This window comes from Hibiscus syriacus, unplaced genomic scaffold (assembly GCF_006381635.1).
Source record: "Hibiscus syriacus cultivar Baekdansim isolate YM2019G1 unplaced genomic scaffold, ASM638163v2 tig00110450_pilon, whole genome shotgun sequence".
Lineage (NCBI taxonomy): Eukaryota > Viridiplantae > Streptophyta > Magnoliopsida > Malvales > Malvaceae > Hibiscus > Hibiscus syriacus.
Genome location: NW_024062743.1, coordinates 3,283,168 through 3,297,628, shown reverse-complemented (window position 1 = coordinate 3,297,628; position 14,461 = coordinate 3,283,168). Strand labels below are relative to the sequence as shown.

The following is a 14,461-nucleotide window of genomic DNA, read 5'->3' as shown; positions in this document are numbered from 1 at the left end:
CAGCTCCAGATCAAGGGATGTCCTTACAGGCATTAGAGGCTATCTTAGCTAGATATTAGTCAGTTATAGTGCCTCCCTATCCTCCACCTCCTCTTTCTTCTTCTCTAGCTCTGAAATTATCAGTGTTAAAAGAATTAAAAAGTTTAGGGACTATAAAATTTAAAGATGAAGCAAATGAAGGTCTAATAGTGGCAGATATATGGCTAAATAATGATAAGATCATGTTAGACAGTCTTCATTGTTCAATTGAAGAAATACTAGAGGGCATAGTCTCATTGTTGCGAGGTCAGGCTCGTATATGGTGGATGAATGTGACTACATGTGTTCCTGGTGATCAGATTACTTAGTAGTTCTTTCAGGAAGATTTTTAGAAGAAATACATTGGGAAGCAGCTTATTATCAAGATAAAGCATGACTTTTTCAATTTGATACAGGGTAATAGATTGGTATATGAGTATGAATGTGATTTAATAAGCTCACCCAATATGCTTCAGAGATGGTTCCCATAGAGAGAGATGTATGCCAGAAGTTAGTTCGAGGTATCCACCCCCAAACTGAGGGAACTTCTGTTGACTACAAATTTGACCATTTTCCAGGAATTGGCAAACAAAGCTAAAGATTTGGAAATTGCACAATATGAAAGATTTATGATTGATCAGGAGCATCATCCTCATCTTAGTCGAAAAGAGGTCGAGGTTCAAGATATCAATACTAGAGTAGGTCAGAAAGTGATGTTTCTAGTCAGAAGGGATCATATGCAAAGGAAAAAGGTCATCAACCGCATACAACAACTATTGGAGCTAGTAGACGAGCTCAATTGCAAGGAAAATTCTCATTATGTCAGCAGTGTGGGAAATATCATCCTGGTATATGTAGAGCAAGTTCAGGAGCTTATTTCCATTGTGAAGACATTGGTTATTTTATTAGAGATTGTCTGATGGTAGGAGAGAGATTTGTTTAGACTGAGAGATCAGTAGCAGTGTCTCAGAGAGGTGGTTGTGGTAGAGGCAGAGGGAGGGGATATTCGTAGATGACCTTCCAGTCTGATGTACGTGCTCCAGCTAGAATCTAAAATAACAAGACTAATGAGGATTGTAATCACCTAGAGATCATAGCATGTACTTTTTATCTTTATGATGAGCCTATATTTGTTTTGGTTGATCCGGGTTCTACACATTCCTATGTTAGTTTGGAATTAGTTAGAAATAAAAATATTCCGTTAGAACCTATAATAGTTATAAATCTGATAGGTCATAGTGCCAGAGTTACGTGAATTAGTACAAATTTTCTGATAAAGATTCAAGGGGTTCTATTTCTGGCGAATCTTATGGAGTTGTCTTTTGATGAGTTTGAAATCATATTGGGCATGGATTGGTTATTTTAGGATTATGGTTGGGTAGATTGTCACATGAAGTGATTATTTAAAAAAGATGTAGAGGGCTCCAAAATAATAGTAATAGGAATAAAAGCGAAATCATTGTCTAACATGATATCAGCAGTGATGACAACTAAATTGATGGAAAAAGACTGTATAACTTTTATGGAAAATGTGATTGACACCCGGACATTTGAAGTTTGATTGGAGGATATTCCAACAGTTCATGAATTCCAAGATATATTTCTGGATGAATTCCAACATATCAGCAGTGAAGTTTGATTGGAGGATATTACAACATGTTCCAAAGACGACTTTTCGAATCCATATGGTCACTATGAGATCATAGTGATTATATTTGGATTGACTAATGCTCCAGCAGCGTATATGGATCTGAAGAATCGGGTGTTTCAGTTGTATTTAGATAAGTTTGTAGTTGTGTTCATCGATGATATTTTTTGTATTCTAAGACCAAAGAATAGCACAACGCACATCTCTGCATTGTACTTCAGACTTTACGGGATAAAAAGCTCCATGCCAAGTTCTCAAAATGTGAATTATGGCTGTCAAAAGTTGTTTTTCTTGATCATGTGATTTCAGCTAAGGGAATTGTAGTAGATCCCAAAAAATAACGAGCCATAGTGGAGTGGAAAACTCTGAAAAATGTTTTTAGAGTTTGAAGTTTCTTGGGATTATCCAACTATTATCAAAGATTTGTGAAAAAATTCTCGATGATTTCTTCTCCACTTACCAAGCTGCTCAGAAAAGATGTGCCATTTGGCTGGACTGAAAAGTGCTAAGAAAGCTTCGATATGCTGAAGAAGATTTTGATAGAAGCCCCAGTTTCAGTACAGCCATAATACAACAAAAATTATTTCATTTACAGTGATGCGTCCCATAATGGTTTGAGATATCTTTTAATGCAAGAAGGTAAATTTGTAGACTATTCTTCAAGGCAGTTAAAGACACATGAACGGAATTACCCAACGCATGATTTGGAGCTAGCATCTGTGGTGTTTGCTTTAAAGATTTGATGTCACTACTTTTTTGGTGAGCGATGCTACATTTATAAAGATCATAAGAGTTTGAAGTATCTACTCACTCAGAAAGAATTGAATATAAGGAAAATGAGATGGATCGAGCTTCTAAAAGACTATGATTTGATTATTGGTTATCATCTTTTGAAAGCTAATGTGGTAGATGACGCACTTAGCTGAAAGATATTTTCTGCATTACAAGCTTTAGATGCTCGATTATCAATAAAGAATGATGGTGCACTTGTTACATAATTGAGATTGAAACCTTCCCTGTTAGATCAAATCAAAGATCTACAAAGCAAAGATAAAAAATGTCTGGAAAGAATTGAGCAAGTGAAGAAATGAGAAACAAAAGATTTTGAAATCAAGTCTGATAGATGTTTATATTGTTAGGGTCAAGTTTGTATACCTGATGATGAAAAATTGAAGAATGATATTCATTCTGAGGCACATTATAGTCCTTTGACTATGCACCTAAGAGGAAATAAGATGTATCAAGATCTGAAGAGTCGATATTGGTGGGCAGGTATGAAAAGAGCTATAATTGAGTTTGTTTCCAAATGTTTGACATGTCAGCAGGTGAAAGTAGAGCATCAGGTGCCATCTAGGTTGTTGCAACCTATTTTCATTCCTCACTGGAAGTGGGAAAGAGTTACCATGGATTTTGTGATAGGTTTACCTTTGACACCCAGTATGAAATAATCGATCTGGGTGATTATGGATATTTGACTAAGTCAACACACTTTAGTCAAGTTCGATAGTATTACTCGATGGATAAATATGTTGAATTATATATCAGCGAGATTGTACGACTTAATTGAGTACCTGTCTCGATAGTTTTTGACAGAGACATGAGGTTTACTTCGAGATTTTGGAAGTCTCTGCATGAAGCATTGGGAACTCGACTGAACTTGATCATAGATTATCATCCTCAGACAAATGGTCAATCTGAGCGAACCATTTAGATGGCTCCTTTCAAAGCATTATATGGAAGTAAATGCTTAAGGCCATCGTACTGATATAAACTAAAAGATCGAAATATAATTAGTCCAGATCTGATCAAAGAAGAGGAAGGCAAAGTGAAAGTAATTCAAGACAATCTCAAGATAGTTTATGGCAGACAGAAATCTTATGCTGATTTGAAAATGAAAGAGATCAAATTCCAAAAGGGTGATAAGGTATTTCTTGAAGTATAACCTTGGAAAAAGGTTCTGAGATTCGGGCACAAAGGGAAGTTGAGTCTGAGATTCATTGGCTCGTACAAGATTATAAATAGAGTTGGTATGGTGGCTTATCAACTAGGTTTACCTCCGGAAATGGACAAGATTCATAATGTATTTCATGTACCGATGCTTCGGAAGTATCGATCAGATCATTCACATGTCATTACACCAGAGGAAAAAGAGATTCATTCGGATTTATCTTATGAAGAGGAACCAATAAAGATTCTAGCTTATGGAGTCAAAGAACTGAGGAACAAGACGATTTCACTTGTGAAAGTTCTTTGGTGGAACCATAAAATTGAGGAAGCGACTTGGGAGCGATAAGAAGACATAAAAAGCAATTTCCTCATCTTTTAACATCAAGTATGTAGATGCATATGGAAAATTCAAGGAAGAATTTTATTTAAGGGGAGGAATTGTATACCCCCAAATTTTTGCTAGTGACTAAAATGTAAGTTTTAAAAGTTTGCAAAGTATAAACTTTAAAAAGTTTAGGACCAAAAATGTATTTTTGAAAAGTTATATATTTTAGTCCGTAAATGAACAGTTTGGCCAAAAATAAGAATTTTCGTGGTAATCAAATTTTTGGTACGAGATTTGTGTTAAAAGTTATAAAGCGTTAAAGTTCGGTGTAGAAATCGGATGATCAGATCAAATCGGAATTTTACAAAAATTTGAAGGATGTTAGATAATGGTTGGAAATGTCATTTCTATATTTTATATCAGAGAAATATCTTAGATCAGTGTAATTATCAGATTTGGCCGAACAGTGGAATTTTAGTGACTAAAATACAATTTTTGAAAATTACATGGCCAAATTAGAAAGTTAAAGTCAAGTTGATTCATCTTTGACTATGGAATATTTTAATAGAAGATAATGCAATGACATTTGGTAATTTTTAAGGTTCATTAATGGTATTTTTGGGATTTCTCATAAATTGAATTTAAAATTCAATTTAATTAGTTTAAATGCCATGTGTATTATGAATTAATACTAGAATAATCAAGAGAGAACAATTTTTCAGCTCCCAATTTCTCCCAAGGCTTAAACTACCTAGCTTCGCCAAGATAAACTTTATTTTTTATTTTTGAAGCCATAAACTTGATTTTTGGATTAATCTATTAGATAGAGAATTAATCTACATGAAATTATCTATCATTTGGTATAAATATTACATGGTGAAGATGTTTGTATGTTAAGATTTGGAAATTAGGGTTTGTGTAAGGTTTACAGATTTTGGAAGATTGATGAAAGATTTTTATGGGTTTGATGTTGGAGATTAATTCTAAAGCATGTGTGTTGTTTAAAAACATGTGTGAAGCTTTGTGGAGTGTGTGGCCATGTTTAAGATTTTATGAAATTGATTAATTTTGGCTTAATTAGATGTTGTTATAGTTAGAATAGCATGAATTTGATGTAAGGAAGTTGAATTTATGCTTGGAATTGAATAAAAAGTTTGTCCTTGGAACCAATAAGCATTCGACCACAGGGAAGAAAATTAGAGGAAAATATTGAAAAAATTCCCATTGTCTTGAATTGATATTATAAGAGTTCTATGTGATTTGGAGATCAATTTGGATCAATTTGGAAGCTTGAGTTAGTAAAAGGACTAATACACAAGTTTTGAGAATTGTGAGATATTATTGCAAGAATGTGATATTTGGGATGTGCAATGTTAATTTTTAATTTGAATGATGGAAATTTAAGTTGCAAAGTTGGTGGGAACCAAATAGCAAGTTTAGTAAAGTTTAAGGTTGGAATTCGAAAAGTCCCAAAACTTTAGGACTTGTGTGTAACTTTGAAAACATGTTGGTATTATTTTGAATGAGAAATAACAGTGCTGGAAATTTTAGTTATATGCTGATATTTTAGTTTAAATGTTGAGTTGTGATCAATTTTCATTGGGTGATTGAATTTGAAAAGTTTAAGAAAGTTTGATAAAATTGCAAGGTTTTGAATGTTAAAGTATTGGTTTGAGTATTTTATTAAGGTGCTGAAATTTTATGTGATTAATGTGACATGACCATAATAGTGAAGGGCTATTATGAATTTAATGGAAAAGTTAAGGTTAATTCTAGAAAGAATTCAAAATTAGTGGCTTAATTATGTATTTAGTAAAAGTTGAAGGCTTGATGATGAAATAAACATTATGGAATTGAATGAGTATTTGTGAGAAGCTTGAATTTATGGTGGGAGTATGATTTAGTTTTATATCGATTTTATTTCATAAACTTCTATATTTTTTAAGTTTAGATTATGTTAGTTCTATACTAACATATAGTTTGAATATGTTATGTTGTTAGACTATGATAAATCTAGTGATTCAAACAACTTGAAAGGAAAGGACAAAGCACGCGATTAGGAATATCATGTAAAATGTTTGGTAGTTAGAAAAAGGTCTCATATTATTTTTCAGGTATGTTTTATACTTTAATTATGGATTATTTCTATAATGTTTACATAAATGTTTTATGGATGATTTAGAGTATGAACTTCTCAAGTACGAATTTTATGAGGAAGAATTCTAAATTTTTATGATTTTCGGATGTTGATTAATAAATGATTATTTTATGAATTAAAATCTCATTGTATGTTGCATTGAGAGTCGTATGTACATTTGGCATGTCATTAAGTTGAGTACTTTCGAGTTAAGTTATGGTATATTCATGTACATTATGATTCGCATCGTCGGTGCTCATGTTATGATTGCACTTAGAGTGCATTATATGATTAGTTATAATTGGCACTGTGATGTGCCTAGTGCAGACCTTATGTTCTACTCTCGTACCTTATATTCTCTTAAATATACTTTGGGCTAAGAAAATGAAATATGCAAGTCGCATGTAGAAAATATGATATGTTCATGTTATCCTATATTATTTATTATGATTTTTTACAATAATATGAAACAAGTTGATTTTCAGGTTACAATAAGTACTAGACTTGAATAAAACGGTTTCAAAATTTAACGTTTGTTTAAATTTACTTTTAATGTTTTATTGTATTTATGATATTTTCATATTTTATCTCACCTTAGCTTATTAATGCCTTATAAGTTATACTTAGCGCGTGATGATTTTCATGCGTAGGTTCAGATAGAGTTACAGACGTACAGTGAGGAGCCTCCCGAACATCTTTCTGAAGATCATCTACATTATCAGTATCAATAAGACATCTCTGATATTACTTTTGACTAGTAGTGGTGTGTATATTTATGTTATCAGTTTGTTTTATCGTTTTATTCTAAATGGTTTGTAATAGTAACTAGGATCATTTTACTTTGATTAGACTAGCTATATCCGTATCTATAAGTGAACCACTATTTATGCTATCATATTTTAAATGGTTTTTTAAAACTAAATAGTGTTTAGGCAATACTATATAGTTTATGAAACATCACTAAACTGCTATCTAAAAATAGATTTGCTTTCGATGTTTGAATATTAGTTTATGATTTTATTAAAAATAAATTAAGCATATATATTCAGTGAGTGTCTGACAAGTTGATATGACATCTTTAATTCGTATTTTGAGACGAATACAAACTATTGATGTTACAATATTCCCCTATCTTGACACAGACTGAAACAGGTGAAATCTGAAAGATAAATTTCATGTCAATTTTACTAAATCATCAGCAATCATGTTCCCTTCTCTTGACACATTGAAACAGGTGAAATCTAAAGGGTAAGTTCCATGCCAATTTCACCAGCTCATCAGCAACTATGTTCTCTCTTTTGGCACATACCATAACAGGACCCACCATTTTCTCTTAAGCACTTCAACCACGTGTTGAACCATCCACGAATAACCCTCCATATCCACACCCTCTCAACAAGTGTTAGAACATCTTTATTATTTGTTTCAACAATGACATCTCGCACTCCCCGATTCCATGTCATCGCCATCCCTTCAAATACGCCTCATAGTTTCACCGTTTCTGGATGCACCATGAAAACGACCCACATAGCATAAACTCCTCAATTAGCCCTGGTTTAATATGAATGCACCAAGTCGAGGAGGCAGCCCCACATTTTCTAAAGATGTGCGAGATCGATGCTACAATCTCTAGAATTCAATAAAAATAACACGAATTCATTTAGATTATTCATTTTTTTATTTTATTAACTTTTATAATTTTAATGTTTTTTATATTTTAAAAGTAAATTAAACTTAATCATTTTTAAAATATATCTTCAGAAACAAATTCTGTTTTTTTATATAATTTTTATAATCTTGCATTTACATTTTATGATTTTATTTAAACTAAAAACTAATTTTGAATTTTTAAACAAAAATATTGCATGGAAAAATCTGACCGGACTACAGTTTTTATAAATAAAAAGGTTCAAAATGACTGAAAAAAATAGTAAAATGGACCAAATTTAAGGGAACAAATTTAGAATTTACATCTGACAATGGAGAACTAAATGCAAATGCTTGGACACAAGCATTTCTATTCAGACGATTGAGTATGAATATAACAAAAACTGAAGTTGGATTAGCAATCTAAATAACTTGATTAGCTGAAATTGAGCAGATAGATTTAATCAATACCTAGATTCTCAATCTCCTAAACTCTTTACTATAAATTAGTAATAATTTTGGTTACAACAAAAAATATCTTAACAGTAACTTTTTTATGTGGGAACCGAAACACTTATACAATTTACATGATCTATCATAGGAAACATAATATTTTCGATTTCAACAAAATATGTTACCAAGTTTATTAAAAAAAATCACGCTTTTGGTAAGTTTTTCAATTACAACCAATTTCTGCCTTTTCTTTAGCCTTAAATTAACCGGTTGTATTTTAGACTCATCATAGTGATATTTTCTCATGAATAGTATAAAACAATGGTCAAAAAACATAGAATCCAAATGTTTCAAACTCCAAGTACTCTTTTATATTTCCCCAGCAAGCACTACACTTGCCAACAATCTCATAATTCATCATAGACTCTGGTAAGGGCAAAGAATAGCAACCATAACAACTGTGTAAAACAAAAACTAACCCCACTTCTTCAAGCAACTGATTGTACAGCTCTTTCGAAACTGTCTTCTGCGGAGGACGCGCGTTTAACGAGAATGTGATCCGGATGCGTGAGTTTCAATTGGCTGCGAAGTAGTTAAAAACAAGGTCAGGGTTGGGAGCATTTTCTAAAATCAATCAACAATATAGCTTCTCAATTAAGATCTGGCAGCAATATCAGTCAGTATCAGTTAAATGAAATAATCTACAAAGACTCGTCCTTGAATTAAGGATTCCGATTTAAGTCCACTTGAGAGGTTTTAAAGTGTCAAGGTTAACTGTCATTTTCTGAAGCACCACTAAATCTAGATGAAGAAACAATGAAACATCCAGCATGCTCTCTTTACACTGAAATGCTGCTTCAACTTACAATGTTTAAATATCTAGTTTTGCATGGCATGTCGACTGAATTAGGAAAATATATATATACATATATATAGTCAACTTTTTTCAATTGATTTAAGGTTAGGCAACCTGCTTTCTTCATGAATAAATTGCCGACAGGAAAATGCAAAAAAAAAATGGTAACTTGACACAGGGAAAGGCAAATTTTTGAACCAGCTAACATCAATTTATACTGAAGCATCACATTTGCAAGATTTTCAAGCCTTACCTTAGGCTCCAAAGACAACTTCATGCTAAATCTCATGAAAAATAATTAAAAGGATGGCTAAATCTCATGCTTAATCTTTGTTACCAACTAGGCACTCCAAACTGAGAACTTTGCAGTTTGCTTAGCAGACACGTAGGTATATCTGCTATTTTTGTATTGCTGTACAATATTTGATAGAAACATAGAAGAAAGGATTTTAACATGAATAATGGAAACTCCTATTAGGGTATCAGATCTGTTAATATATCAAACAATTGTAACTACAGAACATGGACTTTTTGTCATCAGCTTAGTAACTTAGTAAAATGTTGCCAAAACTTATAAAATTTCCAAAGTGATAACGGGGTACTCAACAAATAAAAGCCAGGACAAACAAAAATAGAGGATATGAATCTCTAGTTTACCTTAGGTAGCGTGAAGATGATTTACCAAGGTGAAGGCTGCATACAACCAGGTTGGCCAGAGTTTCAGGATCCTTTGCATCCTATATCGATTGACAAGCAACCACTTATCGCATAAAATTATATATAATCCAACTAATATGAAGCAATGAAACTTTAGAAAGTCTTAAAAAATGAAACTTTAGAAAGAAATATTCAGTGTCGAGATGAATCCTAAACTTTAAGGTTGACGAGAATATAAATGAGCTAAAGGAAAATCCAAGACTCAAATTCAATATCATTTGACATACTCAAAGGCTATATCAGCAACTCAAACTTAATGCATAGCAAGTCTGGCAAAGTAATATAAAATCATGAAACACATTAGGTGTAGTCATTCAAAGGTAATACAAATGAAACTTAATGATAGTAAGTCTGGCAGAGTAATCTAAAATCATGAACCACATTAAGTGTGGTCATTCCTGTTCATGAGACAATCATAAGATCAATAAAATTGCCCAATCATAGGTTTAAATCAAGAGAAATAAAAAAATTGATTTCCACCATTTCAACTTGCCTTATTAAGTGCTTCAAGTAGCAGTGTTTCAGCCTCATCAAACTTTCCCATGTGCATACAGCAGACAGCCTTTCCATTCAGGATCAATCCAGTCATAGGATATTTCTCAGAGAAATCTTGGAAGATGAGATATGCTTCCTGTATCTTGGAGCCACCCTGATTTGGTAGAATAACATGTTACACCATACCCATGATTTCCCACTTATAGTATCATTAAAATGAAAATTATGCCATACCACTGCCAGATTCAACCATGCATTTGCAAGTTGAGTCAGTGTATGGTCCTCATCAATCTGTTGCATGATCCTCAGCTGTTTCTCTGCGTAATCTGATCGGTACATCTTAATGAAGATTTGCACATTCAATGCATGACTGAGAAATGGAGAACAGAAAATTCCAGCGGATAAATCAGAGCTTCCAATTTGCTTGTACATAAATAAGTTGCTGATGTTGTACTTTAGCAATCAAAGGGTCAAATCAAATTCACTAGACGGAACAGAAGCCTTTTTCAGAAGCCAAGTAAATGGAACAATAACATTTTCTGAAGGAATTGACATCAACTCCTAATTTACATCTGTAAGTATATTTGGTACAAGGATTTTACAGAATAACTCAACTTTCAAGCAGGAAAACTTCCCAAAAAAATGCAATATTAAGCCAGCATGTTATACAAACTTATGCATGTAATTTGAATTTGTGGAAAAGATAAGAGAGTGAGAGACCTACATAGGCAAGAAATATTTTACTTTCACCAGCTTATGAATTTAGTTGGCTACTATATATCTATCAGTGTTTTAAAAGGCGCGAGGCGCTCCAAGGCGATTAGCTACCCGAGAGCCTCAATTTTTGAGGCGCTTTAAGGCGAGGGATTCACGTACGCAAGGCGCTTAATTTTACAAAACATTTGTAAATATTTTACAAGTATTTTTGTTGTATTATTTTAAGTTGTTTTAATATTTTGCTATTTAAAATTGTAAAAGAATTGTTCTAATTTTAAAATTTTATTCGAAATTAATATAAATTTTCAAACCATTTTAATTAAGCTCACAAAATATTCATTTAAGAAGACATTCAGGAAAAAAAATTCAACCGAATGTTTGGTAATGAACTTGTAGAAGAATAAGGGAGATGTAATCTTCTAAATCCAAGCTCATTTTAATATATTTCTTTTAAACACCTGATTGAATCCCAGTTGGCAAAAATCGAACGACAGTATTCGTTTCATTCTTCCTTCTTTTTCTTCTTTTGACTCTCACCATCTCCGTCCCTTTTTGTCTGTCTCTCTTCTCCCACTTCAAAAATCAAAAAACAAAAAACTATGACAGAGAGTTTGCTCCGAAAAGTAAAAAGGAATTTCCAGAGAAAGTGCGTAAAACGGTGTAGTTTGAAAGACAATAAAGAGGAGATGACGGTGATAGACTTGATCACGAGAGTCGACACAATCTGAAATGGGTCATTGTACGTGAATCGCTAAAAGCGTCGCCTCTCGCCGCCTCCAACGACTGAATCGCCGCCTCATGTACTCGCTGCCGCCTTGGTGGTCGGAGGCTTTCTTCTAAACGCCTCGCCTAGCGCCTCAAGCGCGCTTTTTAAAACACTGATATCTATCAGCGAAATTCCATTTAAAATTAACCAAAAGAGGGCTCTGTGAGCCATTCAAGGCAGCATCTCAGCCAACTACACGGCTAGGGTATTAGGGAAACCAGATGAACTACAAGTAGATTCCTCGGAGGAAAAATTCAACAAAATCCAGCCAAATCTAGCAAATTTAAACATCTGACTTGCCAATATATATACCTAGAATCCTGTCCTGTACTTCAGGTATTTTCTTTTAGCAATATCAAACCAGGATTATTCACCTCTGATCACAAACATAGAGATAAGGAAAATTGGCTGGCTGAAGAATACATTACTAACAATGCAAGACAATAAGCAAGCCAGGTGTCAACTAAATGTAATTCTTTTAGCACTACTGCCAAATACAAACTTACGAGCACATATTCACAACAATGGTGGATCTATAGCATCATCAGCAGTATTTGAATCAGATACAGAGAATAACTTACTGAAACTTACTATTATTGTTGTTGTATATTGTAAATTGAAGAGATACTCCTCACCATCTTTTTTAGATATGGGATCTGTTTGCTTAGATCTAAAATCTTTTATGATATGTAATTTCTAAGTAAAATAGAATTTTCAGTTTGTGGATGATATACAATATGCAGCAATTAAACCTATTCTGATCCATTTAAACTCAGAAGTGGAGCAACATTGATATTTTGTGATAACCCAGATATAGACAGGTTTTTTATAGGAAAGGTTATCCTATGTTCATTTTGATGCAAGTTCCTCTATTGAATGGATCATTTCTCAGGGCCACGAAGAATAGTTTAGGAACCATCTAAAGTATAAATATCTAATCCTTAACACTTACACCACCTGCAACAGTTAGTTTTTCCCACGATGGGACATATTAGTAAAGTGCTTTGCATTCAAATCCATTTTCTATCTAGTGTATGTAACAATTTCAACTTGCTTTCATTTACCAAAGAGAGAGAGATATAGATAGAGTCAGAAAAATTACATGTTTCTATTATCAGAGGTCTGAATTTTAGCACATTGAACTAGGCAACCGAAACTTTTGGACCAATATGAAATAACAGAGGATTCAGGATTGTATAATAGTTAATTAACTGATTCATGTGGAATTCAGTCAGTATTTTTTTCTTCAAACCAACCTCAAATCCTTCCTTCTCGATTTTGTTTCCCATCTAATGAACCATTTTCTTCTATGCTTAAGATTTCAATTTGAAAAGTCTAAATAAATAAAGATCGAATGGTTTTAATGGTTAAGGAGACTAGGTGAATTGACAGTACAAGCAAATGTTCACCAATTTGAATATATATAGAACAAAGAACAAGAACCAACTAAGCTTAAATTTACCTATTTAATAGAATGCAAGTATGAATGAAAATACAGTGGAATGAGAAAACTCACAGTTCCATGGTGCCACCAGCATTGGTGTGTTTAAGAGCTTCAATATAATCTTCTTCATGCATGAAAACTATTCCAGCAATCAACCTTAATGTGGCATTGTTTCCAATTGCTGGATCTGCCAACCACTCTTTCAAGCTAGCAATTGTTGATTCCTAAATGCGTTAATTCAGTAAAACCCAACCGTAAATCCCAAATCAAACCAACATATTTTTCCCATTCTTTTTGCAGATCTGTACTTATAACTACAAAATTCAAGCAGATCTAAAACGAAATTCACCTTATCATGAGGGTTGGAGAGATATTGAGCCAGCAACTTAACGGCTTGGAGAGGAGTAGCGGCGGAGGAGTCGATCTCATTGATCACCAGCTGAAATTCGAGAAACGAAAACGAGTATTAGAGATTGCAAGTACTAGAGGAAGAATAAAATGAAATTGAGTTGAAAAAGGGAGGGTTTACCTGGTAGCTGCCGAGGGCGATGTAAGAGCGGTAGACGAGGCAATCGCGCTCGACGGCGTCTTCGGGGGAGAGGTTGGGAAGATCGCTGTTGTTGATGGCGGACTGATAGGTGCCCAAGTAGAAATTGTTCCTCAGATTGAACAAGTGATCTGGTGCTGCCGCTGCTGCCATTTTCCCTAAAACAGATCTCAAACCAATTACAAATGCTTTTCTTTACTTTTCTTCTTAAGATTTAAAAATCTATTAACAAGATTTTGCAATATATGCAATTGATAAATTATTCTAGGGTAAACTATATGTTTAATATTTAAACTATTACTTTTATTCTATTTTTGCACTTAAATTTTATTTTATTTTTTAAAATTATCCCGAATGCTTATTTTAGGTTTCATACTTCACTGTTAAAAGCTCAACAGTGATGTTGATATGTCATCATAAGGTAATGTCATATCATCATTGAAAAAAAAAAGTATCAAGTTAACAATTCTATTAATTTTTTAACATTGGATACCAAATTGAAACCTAAAATAAATGTTAGGTGTGATTTAAAAAAATAAAGTTTGAGTACTGAAATAGAAAAAAAATTAGGTATTAAATATGTAATTTATCCAATCATTTTAATACTTATCAAAATATTATTATTTTTATTGTGATATTTATTTTTTATAATATTATTATTGATTTCGTTGAAAATTAACGATTATAAAGTAATGTCATATCATCATTGGAAAAATAAAAAAAAAATTATTACGTCAGTAATTC

At 32.9% G+C, this 14,461-nt stretch overlaps 1 protein-coding gene across 1 annotated transcript; it reads right to left on the bottom strand.

The window, feature by feature from the left end:
• Window positions 1-8,503: 8,503 nt before the first annotated feature.
• On the bottom strand, window positions 8,504-13,885 carry LOC120126170 (coatomer subunit epsilon-1-like). The gene is made up of 7 exons (XM_039144443.1): window positions 13,700-13,885; window positions 13,520-13,609; window positions 13,243-13,394; window positions 10,478-10,613; window positions 10,242-10,397; window positions 9,689-9,768; window positions 8,504-8,757 (listed from the first exon to the last, which is right to left on the bottom strand). Exons 1-7 carry the CDS (start codon window positions 13,868-13,870, stop codon window positions 8,664-8,666), a joined length of 879 nt encoding a protein of 292 aa, XP_039000374.1. The 5' UTR covers window positions 13,871-13,885; the 3' UTR covers window positions 8,504-8,663.
• Window positions 13,886-14,461: the final 576 nt, after the last annotated feature.

Excerpts from the sequence above, each read along its gene's own strand:
- LOC120126170 (XM_039144443.1), bottom strand. The coding sequence starts at position 13,870 with ATGGCAGCAGCGGCAGCACCAGATCACTTGTTCAATCTGAGGAACAAT. Across the intron at positions 13,395-13,519 it reads TCTCCAACCCTCATGATAAG|GAATCAACAATTGCTAGCTT; the intron begins GTGAATTTCGTT and ends TAACGCATTTAG. Across the intron at positions 8,758-9,688 it reads TCATCTTCACGCTACCTAAG|CCAATTGAAACTCACGCATC; the intron begins GTAAACTAGAGA and ends ACTACTTCGCAG.